The 23,288-nt window shown below is 48.5% G+C and overlaps 2 protein-coding genes across 2 annotated transcripts in view; both read right to left on the bottom strand.

Annotated features, from left to right (window-relative positions):
• The window catches only part of ABL1 (ABL proto-oncogene 1, non-receptor tyrosine kinase), a 65,759-nt gene extending 50,588 nt beyond the window's left edge, over nucleotides 1-15,171 (bottom strand). Inside the window, exon 1 of the mRNA XM_048965746.1 lies at nucleotides 14,142-15,171. Within this exon, the coding sequence (XP_048821703.1) occupies nucleotides 14,142-14,277 (136 nt within the window). The 5' untranslated portion in view covers nucleotides 14,278-15,171. The remainder of the gene's footprint in view (nucleotides 1-14,141) is intronic.
• A 3,333-nt stretch (nucleotides 15,172-18,504) lies between these two features.
• EXOSC2 (exosome component 2) lies at nucleotides 18,505-22,998 on the bottom strand. The gene is made up of 9 exons (XM_048965748.1): nucleotides 22,769-22,998; nucleotides 22,583-22,684; nucleotides 22,463-22,508; nucleotides 21,579-21,668; nucleotides 21,366-21,431; nucleotides 21,143-21,211; nucleotides 20,026-20,202; nucleotides 19,710-19,838; nucleotides 18,505-19,306 (listed from the first exon to the last, which is right to left on the bottom strand). Exons 1-9 carry the CDS (start codon nucleotides 22,927-22,929, stop codon nucleotides 19,226-19,228), a joined length of 921 nt encoding a protein of 306 aa, XP_048821705.1. The 5' UTR covers nucleotides 22,930-22,998; the 3' UTR covers nucleotides 18,505-19,225.
• Nucleotides 22,999-23,288: the final 290 nt, after the last annotated feature.

Raw genomic sequence — 23,288 nt, 5'->3', positions numbered from 1 at the left:
TCACCTCCCAACCCAGCTATCTTGTGATGAGAGCACTGCGTTCCACACTGGAGGCCTCTGGAAGCAATCTGCTGGCCATGCTGGATTTGGGGAAGTTGTGCTTGCATTTTCTGAACTGAACAGAGACAGAAAGATTGTGAGATAGGTAAACTGAGCACAAGAATCCTGGTCAGAGCAAGTGACGAGCAGCAAGAGAAGATAAACAGGCCTTCTCCTTTCTAGGACGAAATGAAGAGCTGGTCTAAAAGCTTCTTCCAATGACAGGAACGTGCCTTCCAATCCCACCAAAAGGCAGCATCTGCTGAGTAAACACTGCTCTTCTCATGAGAAGATGAGCCCCATAAATACTGCTGCCGAAAAGCTACTGAGCACAGCCAGACCCTCCATTGTGCACTGGCACTCCCTAGAGGCAACTGCCTGCATGGAGATGACTCGACCTCAATACCATTTATCTGTGCAACAGAAAGACAGCACAGTTTATGCATGCAGGCTTTGGGTTTATTGCAAGTTAATACTGTTTATCTGAACAGTGCCAACAGAGGTAGCTGTGGAATATAATGAGACCGTGATGGAAAGAAAGGCACAGCCTGAACTTTTCAGCCACAAAATCTAGGGCTGCGTGCAAGGACAATGTCTCTCTATTCCTCCCAGGTTCCTTGCCCCCCTTGTACACCTCCTTTTTGTAGTCAAGAGCTCCTTTCCCATCCCCTCGCTGCATCTTGCCTGACTTCTTTGCAGGAATGGCCCACTCCTGAGCTTGGTGGAGGTGTTTCCTGAGCGTTAACCAGCTCTCAGAGCTCCCCCTCCCTCTGGAGCGTTATGCCATAAGACTCTTCCACGGACATCCTTGGAGACAGCAGATCTGCAAGCTTGCCTTTCACCCTTCTCCCTGCCCTAAGCATCCTGAACTCCACCATGCCATTGTTACTGCAGTCAGGGCTGCCTCCAACTTTCCCATTCCCAACAAGCCCCTCAGTACAGGTACAAGGTCCGGCAGAACACCTCTCTCTGTTGGCTCCTCTATCGCAGGGAGAAGGAAGTTATCACCAATGCAACACAGGAACCTCCTGGATCCGTTATGCCCTGCTGTGCTGTGTCCCTCCAACAGCTATCAGGGTGCCTGAAGTCTTTCCCCTGAAATGCCTTCACATTCAGAAGTGCAGCTATGGAGGGAGCTGCAGTGCAGCCCCTCTCGTTAGTCATGTTGAGAGATCAGAAGCAACTCAAGATACCTTAATTGCAAAGCCTGAAATACACTTTCACAGCTCACAGCGTCCTGGAGATGAGGTTAATTCATCAAGGGAATGAAAGAGCTGGATAAAGTTGTTAGGGATGGTGATCAGGGTGCAAATGCCATTATTAAGTTGAGAAGAAACATTTTAACTGACTGTTCTTACGGTTTTTTTTCCTACGCTGTTATTTTACTGTGAAGATGTTTGTTATCCCACAACAACAAAAAGACGATCCTGGATTTTCCCATCAGCACCCCCAAGTCCTAGAACAAGCACCCCAAGCCCATCAAAAGCGATTTCCTAAACCAACAGTTGTGGGACATTAACAGATCCTTGCGTAACAGCTCCACATTACCCTGGGGCACAGAAAGGGCTTTTGCATGGGAGGCAGCCACCCTGCTCCCAAACACATGCTCTGTGCCCCACCAGAAGCCCTGCACCAGCAGCCATAAAACATCAGCAGCATTCAGAGGGAAGCAGTGTTAGCAAGCTGAGCAAGCAGGGATTCCACACCAGCCACCTAAGACAGACCTAATATAAGCCGTAAAACCAATTTCAGCCTCAAATAGGAAGGCTGCTTCTTTATACCTCTCTCTAATTGAGCAGGATAGCAAGCCGTCAGGACAGCGAAGGAAATCTGCTTTTCTACTCTCCTGGAGAAACGTAATAACACGAGGGCAAAGTGTTTTTTATCAGTTCCCCAGACTGCAAGAGCCGACTGCACCATTCATCAAGATGGGAATGGACCAGGAGAACAATCAGAAATCCATTAGCAAGCTGCTGCTCGCCTCCACGCTGCCTCGGCTCCAGATCAAATGTCAGCGTGCTGAATGGCTCACATTACTGGGGAGGAGGAAAGGGCCAGGGAATTGTTTCAAACCAATAAAGATATTATTACAATTTTTAGCTTTTATTAGCATGAGGGCAAGCATTTGCAATTTACGTTGTCCCTTTAACCAAGTTTCTCAAACGTGGGACAAAAGCTTCCAGCGTAACTGAAGTAGAGCAAAACCAACCTCGGTACTTCCAAGTTCAAGCCACAGTGAAAATTATGGGCAAAATAAAAAGGGAAATACTGAAGCAAGGCTGTTCTTTATTTGGTTTTAATATCCCTTTTATTAAAAATGCAGCTTTTATTGCCTGCATTCGGAAGCTCGGGCCCACCCGCAAAATACTGCAGGCAGGCAAGAAAACAGCACAGACTGCCAACACTGCTACTTACTAGCAGGGGAGAGACCCCAAATAATACCTTAGCTCACCACCAGCAGCTCAGCCCCACTCTGCCATGCTGCAGGCTGCTGCTCTAATAACACTCGGTTGCCCACAATATCTGACAGATCCCAAACACATCAGCTCAAGCAACATCCTCCCCCTGCCAGTCCTCCCTCCTCAGTGCAGGGGGATTCAGGCCATTTAAAAAGCAGCACAAATATCCACGGTTGTACACGCTTCTGTTCATTAAAAACAAACATCCACACCATCACTCTTTTGTTATTTGCAACGCACCTGAAAGCTATTGATTGAATTCTTACCTGGCACAGAGGCTACAATAAGACAGGGCGTATTAGCAGCGCATCACATTTGGGCAGATTAGCTCTTTTCACATACTGTTGGTTCTTTAAATATAATGAATAATTTAAAATGGGAAGCCTATGGAGGCAGTGAACAAAATTAGGAATTCTCCAACGCAAGCTGATTCTCATTATCTCTCACCTGCCAGACTCTAATTAAAATATCAATCAAACGTAGTGATCCAGGTAAAAGTCTTAAACCACACCTTCGGTTCAATACCAGCAATTACTGTCATTGTCCTCAACTCGCTGAGCTCCTCCAGCGTGAGCAGGAATGACTGCAGAAAAATGAAATGAAAACAACCACAGGACCTCAACCAAAACTTGTCACCTGCAGCACCTGGGTGACTTCTGAACAGAGACATTTTCTCCTCTGAACCAGGGGATGCAGGAACGACATTCAGGCTGGCAGCATTTCATTTACTAAACACCAGCCATAAACACTGCTATGTAAAGTTCTCACACTTGCTGTTTACTATAATCTATTTTGCAACTGCCCACCAGTCTGAGGTTGAGAATCAAGCAGCGTGCTCAGAGCCTGCAGCACTACCAGGTCCTCGAGCCCTAAAGGTTACCGAGCAAGGCTGACTGCACTTCCCCTCATGTGGGAAATCCCACCTGTGCACACTGGGTGCTCTTTGAAGCTCACCTGCCCAGTTGCCACAGCTCACCTTCACAAGTGGAATGGTGAGGCAGCAGCTGGTATCACCTCAAGCCTGTGGCAGTTCTCCATCAGGACACGAGGAAGGGCACGGCCTGCCACCAGGAGCCACCAGCAGCTCAGGAAGAGGGCAGGCCATGCCAAAATGCCCTTTCTCACCCTAAAAAAGCCTCCCAGAGACCCCACAGCCAAGGCACGCTGACGCTGCCTGCGGAGCTCAGCATTGGGGACCGTCTCCAAGTGGCACTTGTAAAAATGCTCCGTTCGTGTAAATAACTCTTTTTTTTTTTTCTTTAAGAACAAATTAGTTGAGCGTTTTTGTAAAGTTATTTCATTTGTTTTCACTCCCGTTCATTTATTCCGATCTGCTGCACCTTCCCTTGGAGAGGTTATTAAATGCTCTGCTAATGGCCGCCAGCACTCATTTAATTCTTCTTAATGAACGTATGAGCGAGTAGCGGAAGCCATTATGTAGGGCTTAATAAAGGGTGGGAAGGAATTTCCTAAAATTTATTGCCACAGGCTGCTGCTTGAAGATAAAATAAATGGTAATTGCTCGGAACGGGAAAGAGGAGGATGATAAAACGTCCCCAGACATGAGGGGGAAAAAAAATACCAAAATCTCAAAGCCTGAAGGATGGCAGAAGCAAAGATGGCCTCCGTGCAGCTCTCAGATCATCACCATCCTGCAGCCGCTTCCTCTGAGCGCCGGCAGCGAGCGATGGGTCAGCTCACCAGGCCACAAAGGTAACTCTTCATACACAATAACGTACGTGGAGGGGATTCACAGAGCAGCTCATGACGGTGCTGTGTGCTGGATACAGACAGTGTGGGGGAAAAAAAATGGCTGCTGGGGTCAGAGTGGTCAGGAGGTACTGAAACCTGCGTGCTGAATTGCAGCAGCAGCAATGGGAGGCAGCAGCAGCGCTGCCTGGGTGCTGGCGCAGCTCAGGACCCAGTGGAACATCCCTGTGCCCATGGACTGACTGTCCTGCTGGACACAGCTGTCCCCAGTTGTCACCTTCCCGAAGCACAGGAGGAGGAACAATCGCGTGCAACCACGGTAAGAAGTTGTCAAAGCAGCAAATTGAGTGGGCAAGCCATCTCCTTCCTTGTACTTTGAGAGGCAGAAAGAAAGAAATACTATTTTCAAGAGCAAGCTCATGTAGCCCAGAGCTTAAAAGGTGACCTGAGAAGAAAAACAGGATTAGGCTTGCTCTTTTTTGCTACTTAGGGCAGACAAAACCCCTCTTAGAAAACTACCATTCTTCATGCCAGCTTTGACCATCTTAAAAACAGAAAGAAAAAAAAAAAAAAGAGGATAAAATCCAATTTTTCTTTTTTAAATCTTTGGCAGCTTGCCTGCAAGCACAGACCAACAGCTTTTTTAGCAGGCAGCTCCAAATGACAATTTGCTTTTCTAAACAACGATTTCAGTTCCTTCAGCTCAACAGCAGGATTTCCATAGTCTGATAGAACACAAAGCGACCAGCCAAGCTGCAGAGAGCATCCAGTGTGAAGATGGGAGCTGCTTCTCTGAGAGAAAATGCAACAACTTGGTAGGGACCAAAAAAAAGTCAGCTTTAAAACACTGGAAGACAAAAGGCGAGGAGCTACAAGATGTTGCAAAATGTCACAGTGCACACTGCACCAATTTGCAAAGAACAGAAGAATAGAGGATAGGCATCTACCAGAAGGTGATGTCAGAGGAGAGTTTGTGCTTTATTTCCCACCCCTTAATGAAAAAGCAAAATGAATGATCGTATCATTCTGTGCATTGGCAGATGATCACAGAATCATGAAGGTTGGAAAAGGTCCCCAAGATCCCCAAGCCCAACCCCAAACCATCCCACTACACCCCCTGACACGTCCCTCAGTGCCACATCTCTGCAACACCGCTGGGATGGTCACCCCACCAGTCCCTGGGCAGCTGTGCCAATGCATCTCCACGCTGTTGCCTTTCTTCACGTGGGCTAACAGAGTGAGAAGACGCAACTTCATTGAATCACAGAATCGTTTGAGTTGGAAGAGACCTTTAAAGGCCATCTGGTCCAACTCGTACAAGGAACAGAGGCACCGACAGCTCCATCAGGTGCTCAGAGCACAGTCCAGCCTGACCTCAAATGTCTCCATTTATTTATGACAACAAAGAGCACTGCTTTGTTTCAAGTTGCAAATAAGCAGGTACTGTGCACTGCTGCTCCCTGGTGCAAGGATGAACACAGCAGTTCATTTGCCTCAGCACTGATGCATCGCTGGTCATATATACACAAATCCCAGTGACCAAGAAGGAAAGTGGGTGTTTTGTTCACCCAAGGACAGCCCCTATACTGACAGGAAGGGAAGGGAAAAAAATCTCAGTCACCCTTTCAGTTACAGCACGAGTTGGTGCCAAGCATAAAGAAAAGTTTGCACACTATGGGCTTTATTCTGGGGGGAATTATTTAGTTTGCTTTTGGTAACAACAGTTTTCAGTCCTCCTGTGTGCAAGAGCCACTGGTGGGAGGAGAAGCATAGGTGGCAGATGGGAAAGTGGGAGTGAAGGCTCTTGCTGCAGTCTGCCCGTGGCACACAGGCGGTGTTTCAGCATCCCAGGGCTGTGGTGCAGGCTGGTGCAAACCGCCTGCACAGCAGGAAGCGGCACAAGGAAACCCTCACCTCCTCTCCTGCCTTATCTGCTTTTATTGCCTTGCAACCCCAGCCAGCTCCTGGCTTAATGGAGCCTGCTCACAAGCACATCAGGTCTGACCCCAGGCTAGAAGTCACCCTCACACGGAAGCAGCAGGCCTGGATGTCAGGCTGCTGGCTCACCTCTGCACAATAAGAACAGGACCTGGATGAGGTGCTGCAGATTGGTGCAGGCAGGGCTTTGCTGGGCAACCACATGGCAAGGAAGTGTCCAGGCCCAGGTGCACCCACTGCTGGCACACAGCCTCCCTGGGGCCGCCTTATTCCCAGCAGCACTTTGCTTGAAGTAACACACTGAAAGCTTTCACTGTATTTTTTCTGCCTCATCAGTAAAGCGTTTGAGAAAAAGAAGGGGATAGCATCCAACCTACTCTTTGTAATTTTTCAGTACTTGAAAGAAATCCACTTGTTCAGCTTTATATCCACAATTAATAATTATTGCAGTGTTGCTGCATATCTGTATTCACTTTAAATAAGCGGGAATCTCCTTACAAGCCAGAAATCACTCAACAGCACTTCATCACCTTGCTGAGGTCAGTCCTCTCCAAAGGACACTGCAGGGACCCAGCAACACAGCTGGGAGCCGGACACAGCACCCAGCAGGGCAGGGAGGAGGAGCTCGGCCCAAGTGTGATTGTGTGAGGCTGTGCCCAGCGGTCTCGAGGCAGCAGAGAGCACTGTTACTTGTGCTGGGTCACTTTTACTCCTGAATTTTTTAGTGGTAGTGCATTTTTAAAATTCAGCTGCTAGCAATTCCAATTTGAGAACCATAAAACATACCGTATTAATAATGGAAACATAAAATGCCTGTCTGATTCGCTCCAGCCCTCAGCCTCCTTCCCCAAAGGGCCTGATTTGCCTTAGGGGAGCATTTCGCAAGCAGCACATCAGCTTCCAGAAGCACAGCTTCAGCAGATGGAGCCTCAGCCACAGCTGAGCTGCTGCCCTTCCAGATCTGGAACTTAAAAACAGTGACATCCGTGATGCTACTTAAGCTAAAGGCAGAACGATGTGAAATCAAGCACTCCATGCCCCCAGCCACACCTCCCTTATCAGCTGACTCAGCACCATGGGGTGACAGCAGCCCGGCCCTGTAGGACTCAGCCCAGGACACTGCATCATTCCAGGGGCTGCAAACCACTGCATGCTGAAGCCCACTGCTTCCTAATTTGGAAAAATTGTGGGTGGCAGCGATGTCTGAGCTGGGAAGAATCTGCTCTGCTGGTGTCTGTGTCTTTCAGCTCGACCTGGGTGTTATTCATGTCCCTGTAGCACTGACTTTGAGCGGAGGAAGGCTAACATGAGTTATGGAATTGGACCAAAAGCACCCCGTGTACCTCACTGGATTCATGTTGCTTATTTTAATAAGTGGAATGTGAATCTCTCATGTTAGTGTTTTACAGTTCATAGAACCTTTAAGGTTAGAAAAGAAAGACCTCTAAGGTCCCCAACCCACACCCACTGACCACATCCCTCAGTGCCACATCTCCACGGGTCTGGAACACCTCCAGAATCTCAGTTCTGTCAACCCTGACCTCATCACCACTGCAGCACTGACCACTGTTTCCATCTAACGTTACTGAAATGCCACATTCTTACACACAGCTGCGATGGCTCTTCTTAGCACTGCACATTTTGCTAACCTAAGGACAGCAGCAGAGCCCATCACAGCAGCAGGTCAAAACAAGCTCCTGCAAGAAGTCCACAATGCCATGTTCAGAAGGCAGCCTGCACTGTCCTTGTCCTGATCCTGATCCTCAGCACACACCCCATCTCTAGCCAGCGCTGCCAACGATGGGAAAGACGTCAGTAATCCTTTCAGTGACATTAAATAGACTGAAGTTTCCCCAGCAGTTTTTCGCTCCCAATGATATCAAACACAAAGAGAAACACATGCAGACTTATGCAACAACCTTGCAATAATCACTGATAGCTGAGAGGTGGCAGCCCCTTGGCATCCAAGCCTCTGCATGGGGTCACTGCTCAGATGTGACAGACAGACCAAGAACACAATGGAAGTGCAGCCTTGGCACCGAATGACAGGCACAGCTTTGCTTTCCCTCTGGTTGGCTTCCAGTAAAGGACATTTATTTTTCATTCAGCAAATTTAGAGAAAATACATATAGCAAACATATTTGGTGGAATCCATCAGCCTTACAAGAAGTAAAGGTTAGATGGCAAGTAATTTTAAATGCATCTAATCCATCAAATTGAACGTATTTAAGAAGGAATAACAGCTCAGCATTAAGTCAGTTCCTCTCATTCAAGCTTTCCAAAGCTATTTGCAAACAGGAGGTGCAACCAGACAACAGCAGCTCTAAAAGCTAGTGCAATAATTCTGCCTAAATGAGGATGTACCTTCTAAACCAACATTATCTGTTGTCAGATTCACGGAGGATATGAAGACAGCTTAGAGCTAATAAAAATAATAAACTATTTAAGCACAGATATTTATAGCTGAAACTATTCTGCTTCATGCACTAAATCTTCTGAATTATAATAAAATTCTCCCATCCAAAAGTGATTTGAGTAAAACAGAGCAGTGCTAGATTACAGCTCCTCTCTGGTCAGCACTGTTGTGACTTCATGAAAGTTTTAACTCCACAATTAGTTTTGTGATGGCACTTCTGGCACTGGGACACAACTGTAAATAGCTGCAGCTACAACACTGCTCTCTGCCATTCCCCACAGCCACTGCCAAGGGAAGCTCAGAAATGCTGGATACAATGCAGCAAAAGGATTTATGGCATTAATTCCTATACTGAGAGGACCACAGCATTTCATGTAGCAATTAAAATACGTCTGTAATTAGAAGGAGTCTGTGCAGCGTAGCTATAGGGGGGAAATCAGATTGTGCAGAAAGCAACAACAAGCAAAAGGGAAGACAGGATTGAAAACTATTCTCTGTTGCTTTAGATGATGAAGAATGAGCTGGAATGGAGGTCGAGGTGATGAGGAAGCAGGATTTTCATATTAAGTGCAAAAGCAAACAACATCACCTGCTGGCCCTGGTCCATCAGAAAGCTTACAGCTCTCAGGGTAACCAAGGAGATCTGACAGGCACCATTTCCCAAACTCACAGCTGTCCCTTCGGCCCCCAGCGCTCACTTCCCAACACTCCTTACTGCAGGGGATGCTCTAACTGGAGCCCGTTATTAAAAAGATTCAAACAGACACCTAGCGGCCAGCACAGCCAATGGCAGCTCAGCTACCCCAAAAATCCAAGTGGAAAGACTTGGGGTCACTGCACAGGAGCCCAGTGCGGTCACATCAGGAACTGAGACCAGATCACTGGGTCACCACCACAAGCTGACAGCGCGGAGAGAACTCAACATAAACCAGACAGCCTCACTGCCCCTGGAAGGAGGACAACCTGGCTCCAACAGTGACCCCCACACACAGCTGCTGGGTGGGAGGCTGCCCTCGCAGTCTGCCCCATACGGTGCAGCGCAGGTCCCACACAGCACTGGGGTACAGCTCCCAGCTCTCCCCCGTGGGACCCTGCCAACCCCTCACTTTCAAGTTTCAGTCTTAAACTCTTCCATTTAAAACACCACACGTTGGTTGGCAGAAGTGCACAGAATGCGATGATCGCTCACAGCCCCCATCTCTGCTCTTGTCCCCTGCAGCTTCCTCCTGCCTTCCTGTCCTCATCTCCTCACACCGCCTTTCTACTAACATTTGCTAACGACAAAACGCACAACCAGCACGATCTCTAAATGGAGCTCTGGCATTCGAGCAACGGCGCTTATTCATCACAAAGGAGATGAGCTTCTTACACACAGCAAGGCCTCAGAGATCAGCACACAGAGCAGGGCTGCTCTGCCCATGCAAAGGATTAGCCTTTCCCCGGCCTCATCTTCCACCTCGGTGCGTGGAAAGCACTTTAGCAAGCCTGAGGCCCCTCTCCTAACACATCCCAACCCCAGATCAAGTTCTGCACAGGGGCTTCTTAGTGAAACTTGCTGGTGTTTGGTAATTGAACAGGAATTACAGTGAGAGCTTTGTATGATGGGAAGGGATGCAGGCAGAAGCAGTACACAAATCTGCATTGGAGCAGATGTCAGCGTTAACCACATTAATACTGAATCGCATCAAAGTATGGATACACAGCAATGATCTCAAAGGCTGGGGATAATTCCCTCCTAATCGAGATGGAAATTAAAGTGTGGGAGCCTCCAAATCTCTGAGCTAACAATGAAAAAAGTTTGGTCAGTTTGGAACACCGACTCAGATACTTTAGGGAGGGTTTCCAAAGGGGCTTCCATTAGGCTGATGTTAATGATGCAGCTTCAGGAGAAAAGCCCAAAGCAGGAACTGTAGAGCAGTTCCCTTCCTGTCCCAGGGTTTGCAGCAGAGGTCACTTGCCCACAGGAGCAGTGCAAGGGCATGAGGCAAGGCCTGGAGCCACCTGCATGCTAAAGAACAGAGATTAGCACGGAAGGAATCCCATTTAAACGACTTCCACATACAGGCAATTGGCCACCTAATAAATTTGTACTGTGTATGAAGTAAACGTATTGTGATCACCTGTAAGATAAAGGATAATAAAAACAAAGTCAGATTACACAACAGGTCCTCCTGGAGCAGCTGGCTGGCAAAACTATGTTCCAAAGTCTTGGAGCTACCAATAATGTTTTGTCCACAGCTGAACAACCACCAGTTCCTCTTGGAATTATGTATTTTGCCACATGGTGTGAAAAATATCCACATTTCATAAAAATAATAAATATCAATATGATTATAACAGCTCATGTACGTGGGTCACCGAGTCCTCAGGAAGGAACCAAAGCTCTTCATTTATTTTCATCATCAAAACAGTTGAAATGTAAAATTTAACAACGTAGAAGAAATTAACTTCGATCTAAAGTCTCTTCAAAGGGACTTCTTAAATCAACATCGTGGGCAAAGATACTTATAATTTATATTTCCCCCAGATATCATGGGGCTGATCTCCAACTGACAACTCTGGCAAGCTTATGCTATCAATCTATTTTGTATAATTAACTTTGGTGTCACAGTGCTTACAAAAGAGATCTCCAGATTTGGCATGAAGAGTCCATGCAGCACTCAGCACTACAGCTACAGAGACAACCTCCCAGTTGCTTTGCTCCTTTCAGCAAGACAAACACCTTGTTTAGGCTTCCTTATCGCTTTCTCAACCTTTCTCTTCTAGAAGAGAAAATACAGCTCACAGCTGGCAGCACGAAGGCACAATGCAGATTCAGAAGGAAGCTCCTGCTCTTTGTGTATCTGGAGATGAAGTTCATACAACTCTGACACGTTCTGCAATGCAATAAGAACATGGCTATGATTTTTAACACAGAACAAGGAGAAGGTTATGTGACTGGGTTTGAACCTAACAACGATCCATCACATGTAATAGGAAGCAGCACATAAGACAGCCTCATACCCAAATTCTCTTCTGAAGGCTTCCTCTCTCCTCCCCAGATCAGCAATTTCTGACTGCCACTGCAGCACTGACACAAACGTCAAAGACAGAGACGTACATCACAGCTTTAGCACCACCTGAACGACCTGTGCTTCAAACCACCCTAAGTCCTCATTACTAAACCCAAACCTCTCACTCCAACCCCACATGCCCACGGACTGATGGCTCTCATTCTCAGCTGCTGCCACAGAGTTCTGTTGCATCTGATGTCCCAGAAAGACACGAGATGCTACTGGGCAACATGGGATTCGCATTTAGAAAGTCTTTCCACTAATCAGATATTGGGCCATGCTTCTGCTCTCAGCTAAGCATTCTCCAAAAGCACTGACTGCAAGTTCAGTGCTCAGCTGAGGAAAGCACAGCTTAACAGGAAAACACTGTCCTTATACTTTCTCATAACTTCAAGCTTGCAAATAATCCAAGAGCTGAAATAATTGCACCAAACAGCCTTAGAAGGACACAGCAAGGAGGATTCACACTGAAACCACCAAACCAAGGTTCTGAGCTGCTCTACCAAAGACATTTCCATAACAGGAAAGCTACACTATGAAATACTGTTCTGTCCAATGGTCGGAAGGTCACTGTGTCAGACTGTATGTGCATTTCTAAAATGAAAAGTTAGCTATTAAACAAACAAAAAAAAAATCAAGGAAGAAGAATAACCTTCTAAAATGAATTTTCTTCCCTCTTTGTTTTTGCTAGGTATTTTAGAGTACCATTTCCCAGGCTAGAAGGAGGCCCAGGCAGAGACAGACAACACAGAACCCGTGGTGCAGCCTTCTCCTGCCTGTATGATGAAGAACCACTTCACATACTCAAAGGAAGAAACTCCTCCTCGTGTGGATAAGCGACACTGATCTTTTGCAGTTCTCCTAACAGATGTACTGACCTTGATGTCCCCTTTCAAGTTCATTTTTTTCTAAATCAAGGCACTGAGGTCTCTCATGGACATATGGTACATGGACACTGCAGATTCTATCTTTCTTCACAAGTGTGCTGGGATTTACTGACCTCAGGTCATACCAGCAAAAAGTTACCATCTGCCTGGTCCTGTAAGATGATCAAAAAGGAGCATTTCTGGCTCTTTTGCTACACCAAAACACCAAAGACTGTGAGAATATTGCACCACTTGCACTTTGTGCTCACTGTATCTCCCCTGACCTTGAAACTCTGTCCAAAGCAGTACAAGCAGTGACCAAACTGGGGCCACAGGAGGGGTTTATCACAGCGCTGAGAGCCTGGCTTGGTAAAACCCAGGAGCAACATATCACCAAAGGGTTAAGTGAGCCCTTGTATACCCTACCCTCACAGTAATTAATTTCAATTTCCAAACAACCTCAGCTCACAAACACTGTGCAAAAGTCAGAAGTAACACAGATGTAACTCAACACAGTATTTACAGCAGTCCATATACAGCATCTCTGACAACACCTTTGCTGAACACTGCACAAGACTGCTTGATTCCCTCCAGAAACAGAATGAGCTCAAAAGGAAGGCCCAGCTAAAACAAAACTGAGTCAAGGCTTCTCCTCTTAGTAATGGATGACATTCTCACACACAGCAAATATTTCCAGTTTTCATTATAGCTGATTACAGCTCTGGTTTTATCTTATTCACAAATAAACTTTCTTGTGAGGTCAAAACTATTGAAGAAACCTTGTACAGCTCCCATTTCTCCAGCCTCAGCTAGCAGCCTGGCGCCCGTCCTCTCAAGGACCACCAGAACAGTCAGCAATACCAAGCATTACTCCAAAAAGGATCACTGATACCACATATTTCCACCTGTGTCTTTTGAAAGAGATGCCTTCAGTTTGAAATCTCATTTAAAAAATAAAAATTAAAAAAAAAAAGGCATTTGAACTCATTTGGAGTTCCACTGCGCTTTTGATTCGCTGTGTTTCCTGAGATTCTCCAGCCCCTCTTAATCTGGGTCAGAGGGTTGCTGTACCCCTAACCTGGCCACTTGTGGCCTCCCACACTTAACTCCATGCCAGCACAAGTTACATATTTAACTGGCTATGAGAAACCGCAGACCAACAGTGCTGTAAGCACACAAAGCAAATTAACAAGAAACTACTTCATTCCAACCAGTTGTCACAACAGCAGCATCCGCAAACTTCCCAAAAGCAGTCCAGTTTTGTTTCCAAGCCCCTTTTGTAGAGATAATTAACAACACTCTTCACTCACAACAGCATCACCCTCAGCTGGCTGTGGTCTACACCTACGAAACAAACACTTCTCCAGGCCTTAATCCAGAACGCATCCAAGGCAGAAGTGAGAAGTTGATATGATGTTAAAGAGTTATTTCCTTGTATTTCATATTTAGCTGTGCCATAACCTCTTCCCAGGTTTCAAGCAATCTGACATAAGTGAAGCATTAACAGAAACAGGAGTTTTACCTTAAGAAGCAAGGGGGAGAAAACAACTCCCAAGGAGCGCAGTATGTTTGTATCTAACTGCACTTTGTGAAATCCACATCACATCCAACTCAGCAAATCAAAATCGAACCAAAAGTGAAACCAACTGAAATCTCTCACCGTGTTCCACAAAGACATTGCAGTGCGGGCCCCCATGCCTCGATGACTCCTTCTTCCCTGCTCCTTTGATGAAGTGCAGGGCAGGCAGACTCGGCCTCCTTTGGTCCCCAAGAACTTTTCCAGGCTGCTGCCCCATAAAGCAATTCTGGGCAGCCTCTCCCAGGACAAGAAGCTTCTGCAGAAGTCTGCGATCCCCGATCTTCCAGGCTGAGAAGGAGCTGTGAAAGGAGCACGTTGGGGTGGGATGATCTCCAGGTCCCCTTCCAGCCCTACAGTTCGGTGCTCCCGTGCACTGAAGCCACTGCAGAGGAGCAGCAGACGAGCACGGATCCCGCAGACAGCAGCGCGGCTCCCGAGGCGGCTTTATGAAAAAAAAACAAAACGGATTAAAAGTTCCAACCAGGCGTTAATGAGCGACGCCGAAGTTTCCTCCTGGAACGCGGCGTGTCGTCCACCGAGTCTGCCTCACAGACGCGAAGCCACGCTCAGGCTCACCCCGGGCAGGACACGCTCATTCCCAGGGACAAGCTTTCCTTTTTTTTCTTTTTTTTTTTCCTCTTTCTCCTTTTCTTTTGCATAGCATTGGGTTAACAAAGGCCAAAGCAACGCGGGTCTGGCTTCACGTCCTCCCGGTGCCGCCCGGCACCGGCATCCCGGCTCCGGCTCCCGGCGCCGACCCGAGGCCCGCCCGCAGCTCGCCGTGCCCTCGGCCCCGCCCGCCGCTACCTCTTCCGTGGCCGGGCCGGGCCCGAGCAGGCGGCCGGGCCGCGGGGGGCCATGGCGGCGTCGAACAGCGGCTGGGCCCGAGCGGGAGGCGGCCGCCTCAGAAGGGCCCGCGGGCCGCCGGGCGAGAGGCGCGAGGCCGACCGCGGAGGAAGAGCCCGCAGCGCGTCCGCCGGAGGTGGGGCTGGGACGGGCGGGGCGGCATCACCGCGAACAGGGCAGGGCAGGGCGGGAGGAAGGGGGACAAAGGGCCGCGGGGGGCGGCGGAGCGCTGAGGGAGATCCCGGAACCCGCGGCGCAGCGCCGTCCCCGGCCGGCGGGGCGGGCAGGAAAACCGCTTCCGGCCACTCCTCCTCCGCCCGCCGCCCGGCCCCGCACAGCCGCGTCCCTGCGCTGCGGATCCGCGCTGCCGTCGCCTGGCGGGGCCGCCCTGCTCCGCACACAAAGCCTCCCGCTCCCCGTGGCGCTGTCAGCGCGCGGCCTGACGCCGGGCCTTAGGAAGGACGGGGCGCTGTTCGCACATAGCAAAACGAAGTGAAACCCCCGTTGCGCAGCCCGCTGCGCCGTTAGGAGCGCGTTCCCTGCGGTGCGGGGCACACGCTGACACGGGAGATGCTGGTTTTTATGCTCTGGTTCACCTCGAGAACAGAAACCAATGGAGCAGCGGGTTGAGGTCAGGGTGACTCGGTTGAAGCTCTGCTGTTGCTCTCACTCGCAATAGAACACACAAATGCAGTTCTGCCTACTGCTCAAGGTGCCCATCTGGACGTGGACTGCCTTGTTTGTACCAGCTCCTCCCTCGTGACAAATCCAAACATCCTCCATGGCTCCAACACCATGCTCAAGGCTCCCAGGCATATTTTCTATCTCCCACCAACAGCAGTTGAAACGAAGTACTTCATTCAGGCCTACCAGATCCTCCACCTCTGCCATAGCAGCCATTTCTCAGCAAGGATCCCAAACCATTTTTATTGTATTTCCCTATCAGTGACTCAGACTGCAGGTAACTCAGGTTGTTTACACGCAGTAAAAAGAAGTTCTAGTTCCCAATGTGCTGGGACAAATCCAAGGCCATGTCTCTTCAGCTCCACAGAATTCCTCCACGTTTATCTCAGTAATAGAGATCAGCTTCTCACTGTGGTGATGCAAGCTCCTTCGCTCTAGCACAGACCCTGTATGATCCCACAGGCTGAAGGAAACTGAGGAAACAGAGCTGAGCAACTGGAGAGAGAACTGTTAACAGGTTAGTCAAAAACACCATCCTTTACTGTAAAAGTTATTCCTTTCTGGATACGACTGGAGCGTTTTGGATAGTCTTTATCAGACACCACAGTAGGACTGAAGCAGAGTGAACTCCATAAGGTATTTCAGTATGTTCTCTGCTTACCTTCCATAGTGTGTGAGTTGTTACACCTAACAGCTGCTATGATGTTCTCTCCATTTCCTCCATAACAACATATTAAACTTCTTTACAAATGCCAAACTTCAGCATATTAATTGCTGGTCCTCAGGAACCTGAGACGACCATTTGAAGGCTGCCTTTTGTCTCAGTGGAATTTCAGTATCTCCTCGGGCTTTGCATTTACACCATTCATGTGAACAGCAGAACTGCACGCAGATGATACAGAAGTAACATAATAGCAGCAGTAACTGGATTAACAATCCATTAGCACAAATCTGAAATCCCAGTGGTTATTAACTGGGAGCGAAGGGAGGGGTTGCTCTTCTCCACATTAGCACATGAATAAAAACTGGCACCAAGAAGCAGGACATTTGTTTCTACAGATTTTGTGCCGTAGTTTCTGCAGACAAACTCACCAGTGCTTACACTCTTATGTGAACCTGCAATGGACAGAGGGGTCCTGGCTTTCCCATCCTGCTTGCCAGACCTCCTCCCTCATCTCTGGTAAGCAATGGGGAAAAGCCATTTGCTATAAAGCCTCTATGGATACTATGAGCCTCAGCTTGTGAAGTGGATGAGCACTGCAGCTCTCACTGTTTATCTGAGACAAACCCACAGGGCTTCAATCACATTAACAGTAAATGACTGCTGGGTAGGAACTTCTCTTAGATTCCTTCGAAACTGCTCGGGAAGTTTCTCCCTCCCATCTCTTTAGCCGCTGGTTTGCAAAGCTGCGCTAGATGGAGCTGCAGGAACTGCCAGCAATGCCCGCGCTGAAGCCCTGTTGGAGGATTTAGCTCTGGGCATTGCACGGCCCCGGCTGAATTTGCAGAGAACAGCAATGACCCCTCGTGGCCGTGGAGAAAAGCATCAGCACCGTCACCCCCATAGTTCAGAAATGATGAATAAGCAAATCTTTCCTGCTGGTGCTCCAACTCTTAGGTCAAAGAACAAAAGTGCCAGGAGCTGGATGAGTCACGTACTCATATCCTCAAGGCATTGAGCAGCTGAAGCAGTCTAGACCTTGAGCTCATTGTTTCTCAAGTTGAATATTCATTTATCGAGCACAAGCAACCAAAGTTGTTCATGCTGGGAAGTGCTGGCATGAGAGCCTACAGTCTGCTAAAGCTTTTTTCTCTTTGTGATGTTCCTGCCCACACAAATGTGGGTAATGCTGATACCAGCCTCACACACAGACCTGACAGTGTCACCATCCAGCTTCAGTCCTCAGCCTTTCCAGATCATCTTGTGAAAACAATCACATCCTCACTTCCTAGGGAATCTTCCCAACACTCAGAAATAACAGTTCCTGGACCTTGCATGGGACAGTCCACCAACACATCCTTGGAAATTTAAGTGCTATTTTATAGAGGCGGCATGGAGTGAAGTTTGAGTCTTGCAGCAGCAGAATGGATTACCTGTGTCCTTGCTTGTCCTCAGCCACTGAGCTCCATAATGCTCTGGTATTTAGGCAGCAGCATTGGTGGCAAACACCCAGCCCTTGTTTTTTGGAAGGAAATGAAGCAGAGCTGCTGAAGATTACTACAAACACGATCCAAAGGTGCCACCTAGTGCTTACTCTTAACCACAGGCAGAGCAGTCTAAACCAGATGAGAAGCAAGCAAGGGTATTTCTAGTTTCCAGGTTGAGCAGTTTTCTTCCTTTAGAAGATGCAAGGCAAGACGAAAATTTGAAATGCCACAACTAGACACGGGGATAATTAGGGCAGACTTTTTGCTTTTTCAGTTTCTAACAAAGTACAGCACAGAAGTGCATGCAGCTCTAATAAAAAATTACACACATCACATACAAACAGCTCTAATACAGCTAATACCAGAGATCTGAAAGGATACTGAAACAAAAACATCGCATCCGTTCTGAGGCAGGGAAGGCAGGTGATGGAGTGCAGTGTGGAGTGCACTGCCCTGCGGATGTGGCCACCTGGCCAATGTCTGCTGGGCTCCCCTTTCTCCCCTAACAAAGCTGCATGACACACCTTTCCTGCAAAGAAATCTTGAGAGAAAGCCACTATGAACAGTGCCAGATAATCTACTTACTCACCCCACATGGAAAACTTGGTGAAGAAGAAGGTGAACAGCGTGAAAAGGCTGAAGAACAACTAAAGAGGAGGCAAGAGGACAGTTTATTTAAGTCTCCTGGTAGAAGAAAACTTCAAGCCAGCTGTAGTTCTCTGCCTAGACCAAATTTGAGAGCAAGAAAAGCCAAGGCACGCACCAATGACTATTTAAATTACAAGAACTTTATTGAAATGTAAAGCATTTCATAGAAAACAACACCAGAGCCTCCTCAGATAAAGAGCTCACCACATCACAAATATAAAAGGGACCAGCAGGATAAAGAGACTGAGAAGGCACTGCTCACCCATGGCTACCTGGCCCATCTGGACAGCCACGTCCGAACTCAAACCCTTAGGACACAGAAGCCATGAACAACAAACACACAAAACATGGCTCAAAATAGTCTAAGGACTCATACTTGTGAAGTCTCAAAAAAGAAAAAAAAAAACCCACACAATTCTGAGTCTAAGGACAGATTGGCAGATCTGTGTCATAATGAAGGAAAATCAAAACCATTTTAAAAGCCTCTGGGGAGAAAGAAGCCAAGCACAAAACACATCCCCTCCTCCCTAACTTCCTAGAAGTTCAGGAGCACTATACACAGCAACAAGTGTCATGAGATATGTCCCAATTGCATCTGTGTCTTCATAAAGGTCAGGTATCTATTTCCCAGGCTGCTGCACTAAAAGGCTATTGTACTTAAGTACTATTTAGTACTATTGTACTAAAAGGGCTCAGGAGATATTCAAGGAGTTTAAATGACCAATTGTGGGAGTTTCTGAAGTGTGGAATGGACACTGGTGACTGGAACACTGATTAAAAAAAAGTACTGAGAACCAAAAGCTGCCATGGTGGGGATTTTAAAGTGACCTCTTGTAGCACTACCCCTCTAGATCCAGCAACTTCTGTCGGGTTTCCAGAACAATCTCCTCCATCACCTCTGGTTTCAGAATGTCCTTGATCTGGAATGGAAAGAAAAGTCACATTGGCACCGAAGAGAAGTTACTAGCATTGCACTTGAAGATAACTTTGGGCTAACACCTCTTATAAAGACCATAAGAAATCAAAGGAAAGGCTAAAAGCCTTAACTGAAGGCCATTCTGCACTGACTGCAAGGCTCCCCCAGTTGGAGCTCTTGCTGCACACCTTTTCTCTGTGATTCTTCCAGTTCTACCATGATATCACACATGTCCAAGGCAATTTACGTCATGCATGAGAGCAGAAGTTCATATTGTCACTACAGATCTTTTGGAAGGACAAAAGGAAGCCCCACCATGTAACTTACTGACTTCAACAGCGGCAGATTCAGCCTTCCCAATCCCTTCCCACGCTGTGGAATAAAGTAAACAGCACTGGTTTTGGTACCTGATGAGGAAGGGATGCCTCATAGCAATACAGGATGCTAGTGTCAAAGAGCATCAACTTCTGAGTAACCAGAGCCACAATGCAGTTTCGGAGCCGTGAGATCACCTCCCGGTCAGACAGGGGAACTGGCTGAGGAAGGACAGAGGAACAGAGATGAATACACAGGGAAATAATGCAAGCCTTCTGGAAAATAAACATTTTGCCACAAATCCAATACCACTTCTTGAACATCTTAAGTGATTCACATGTCTCTTGGATCACAACTAGCAAAACGCCACTGGTAGAACACAGCTCATCATTTTCCCTGTCCCCTCACCTCTAAGTTGGTTGTAAAGCCCCCTGCTTCTTCATCTTTCTGTTCTGGAGTTGGGTAGATCCAGATGAAACCGTTGTTACCGAGGATCACAGATGCACCACAGGGCAAGTCATGGAAGTGAGTCTTCTGGCGTTTCACAAGGGAGGGCGAGACCTGAACAAGCACACCCTGGCCAAGCTGAAGAAGAGACCATGAGACTCAGCATGAGAGACAATGTGCTGCCACAGGTAATAACCAGTCACCGACATACACTGCACTCCTGGTCTAGGAACCAGTCAATTTAACATCGTTTCCCGTGAAACAGTGAATATAAAACCTGCTTGCCTCTGGGAGTGCTGGGAGGATTAGCTAATGCCTCTGCAGTCCTTTGAAGATGAAGAATACTCTCAGTGCTTAGGACAAATGTTAATAATATCTTGATTGTAACTAGACATCAACCATCCTGCAGAAAAATGAGGACTGAGAGGCCCAATTTAGCAGAACACTTTCCCCCTTAATCCAGTCCCTGTCCTTCACCCTTTGTGCAAAAAGCACATTTTGCTTTCATCTTTTAAGTGCTAATACCCTCGGTCTGGTAATCCCAACTGCAGCCTACGCTCCAGTGGCCCCTTGGCTTATTTCAATGCGCAAAAACAGAGATAAATGCCAACTGCATAAAGCCTAAAATAGAGCCCTGGAGTGAGAAGCAAGCCCTGGGGACAATGGCCTGCAGAAGAAGAGTGATAAAGTTCGAGCTAGAAGATTTTTCTCCTCAGAGCTCAACTGGTGGGAGAAACAGATTCACGCAATAAGTTTGGAGAGGAACAGCAGCAGTTCAGAGGGCATTCTGTCTGCATTGAGGAACTCTGCTCTGAGCTCCCACACAGGAGCTAAAATTCTTCCTAACTTACTGACATGGGTACATCATGCTCTACTCCAGAGCTTTTTTTTCCTTAAAGATCTCCCCCCAAAGCCCCATCCTGCTGCCATCTCGATATAAATTCAAAGAAATTCTACTGACATGGATAGAATTGCACTGTATTTAACAAAGGTCTGACCTCCTAACAGACTTCCAAGCACCAGGGTTAGACACTCATGCAATCTACCTGGCAAAAAATTAGGCTTTTGAGCGACTTACCTTCCCATATTTCAGACTCCTGGTGTGCAGCGATACAGCCCCATCAGAAAACACAGACTGCACCTCTGCCTGTCAGTGCCTCTTAAGGAAACACACTTCCTCCTGCTGCCCTGTGCCAACAGCCACCAGCTGCCCAAGCAGTGAGCTCTTCCTGCTTGGCTGAGGCCTGGCTGTCCCCCCCCATGCCCCTCAACTCTTCTGAGTACAAGCAGTGCAAGGATACACTGATGAGGTCCCCTTCCTGCAGATAGTCCCTCATTGCAAGCTCGTCTTCCGCTGATCTCCTTCTCTGAAGAGGACAATGCAAGAAAAGTTACACGTCACGTAGAATGAGAAAACATTAATTAACAGCTACACGAAGGAAGGATCATCCAAGGCATCCTGCCCTGCCGCAGAAGGCAGCAATTTGGAACTTCTCTGCACAAATTGCACTCACCAGTTCCCCACCAGGTAAATTCATAGATGACAACAACAGGACTGAATCCAGCCTGGAATTGGTTTCCACTTTCCATCGTTTCTGCTGAACCTGGAGAAGAAAACTGATGTTAATGTACACTCAGAATATGAACAAAACCTCGTCAGCAGCGTGGGAAGTCACACAGCTGTACAGCAATGCACCATGACAGCCACAAGAAATTACCAGCCAGTGCAGCAGGGGCTGTCAGAGAATCACAGCATTGTTTCAGTTGGAAGGGATCCTTAAAAGCCATCTGGCACAACTCCCTGCAATGAACAGGGACATCTGCAGGTCCCTCATGTGCACAGAGCCCTGTCCAGCTCTGACCCTGGGTGTCTGCAAGTATGGGGCAACCATCACCACCCTGAGAAACTTGTGCCAGTACCTCACTGCCCTTATTGTAAAAGACCTTATACTGAATGTAAATCTCCCCTGTTTAGATTGAAACCATTTCTCCTTGACCTATCACAACAGACCCTAGTAAAAAATCCGTCCCTTCTTTCTTACAGCCCCTTTAGATACTGACAGGCCTCTCTCAGCTCTCCCCAGAGCCATCTCTTGTCTGTGCTGCACAGCCCCAACTCTCAGCCTGTCCTCACAGGGAGGTGTTCCATCCCTTGGATCGTTTTTGCAGCCCTCTGGACGTGCTCCAACAGATCCGTGTCTCTCCTGCACTGAGGATGCCCCATCAGATCGCAGTGCTCCAGGTGAAGTCTCACCAGAGGGCAGGACCACCTCCCTGCCCCGCTGGTCGCACTGCACCGGATGCAGCCCATGACACGGTTTGCTCTCTGGGCTGCAAGATCTCGCTCTTGGCTTTGTTGGACCTCATGACGCTCTCCTGGGCCCTCCCGGATCCTCACCTCCGTGATCCTCCCGACCACGATGTCTCCGACCTCGCCGTTGTACCTGGCGGTGGGACAGAGCACAGCATTACACGGCCCTTTCCTCAACCCCCACGGGCAGCCCAGCCCTCAGCTCACCTGGTCTTCAGCGGCGTGACGCACACCAGCTTGTTCACTCTCTCCACAGCGCCGGCCACCGAGGCGACGAGCTTCTCCTCGTCCACGTAGGTGCCGTGGCCCCTGCAGACAGAACGGACGTGTAAGGAGAGCCCAAGAGCGGCCTGCCTCGTCCCCTCACCGCATCCCCGCTGCCGCCGTCCCCACCTCATGTATCCCGTGTCCGTAGTGATGGTGTCTCCGGGCACCACCAGGTGCTTCTCGCCGCTCCGCCGCCCGCTCGGCCCCACCGCCTTGCGGATCACCGGCAGCCGCATGGCCACCGCCGCCATCTTGGGTGCGGGCAGCAGGGCGCCGGCGCCCCCCATTTACACGTGCCTTCCGGCCGCCATCTTGACTGCGGGCAAAAGCGCACTTGACGCGTGGGTGCCGCCATCTTGAGTGAGGGCCTCAGCGAGAGATATATCGGCTGGGTGCGGGGCGGCCATTTTGGATCCTGGCAGGGAGATGGGGGGGGGGGGGGGGGGGGCAGGGCGCGTTTAGTGCGGGCGGAGCGTCTCCATCGCTCTCTCAAGGGAAACTGAGGCACTTCGTACCGACGTGAGGAAAAGGGGACGACGATTCGGGCAGCCGGGAGCAGAGTCCCTGCCCTGATTTCTGGGGTTGGTGCTCCGTGATTTTCCGCCCTCCGCTCCCCCCTCGCAGCCGCCCGTTACACGATAAACGT

The sequence above is a fragment of the Lagopus muta genome, chromosome 19, assembly GCF_023343835.1.
Source record: "Lagopus muta isolate bLagMut1 chromosome 19, bLagMut1 primary, whole genome shotgun sequence".
Taxonomy (NCBI): Eukaryota; Metazoa; Chordata; class Aves; order Galliformes; family Phasianidae; genus Lagopus; species Lagopus muta.
Note: the sequence above shows the minus strand (reverse complement) of the source record. Positions and strands in the feature narration are given on the sequence as shown.

Bases quoted from the DNA above. Each gene is read 5' to 3' on its own strand.
- EXOSC2 (XM_048965748.1), bottom strand. From the start codon at position 22,929: ATGGGGGGCGCCGGCGCCCTGCTGCCCGCACCCAAGATGGCGGCGGTG. The intron at 20,203-21,142 runs GTAAGTCGCTCA...TCTCTTCTTCAG, and splicing joins GGAGTCTGAAATATGGGAAG to CTTGGCCAGGGTGTGCTTGT. The intron at 19,839-20,025 runs GTGAGGGGACAG...GTCCTTCCTCAG, and splicing joins GCTTTACAACCAACTTAGAG to CCAGTTCCCCTGTCTGACCG.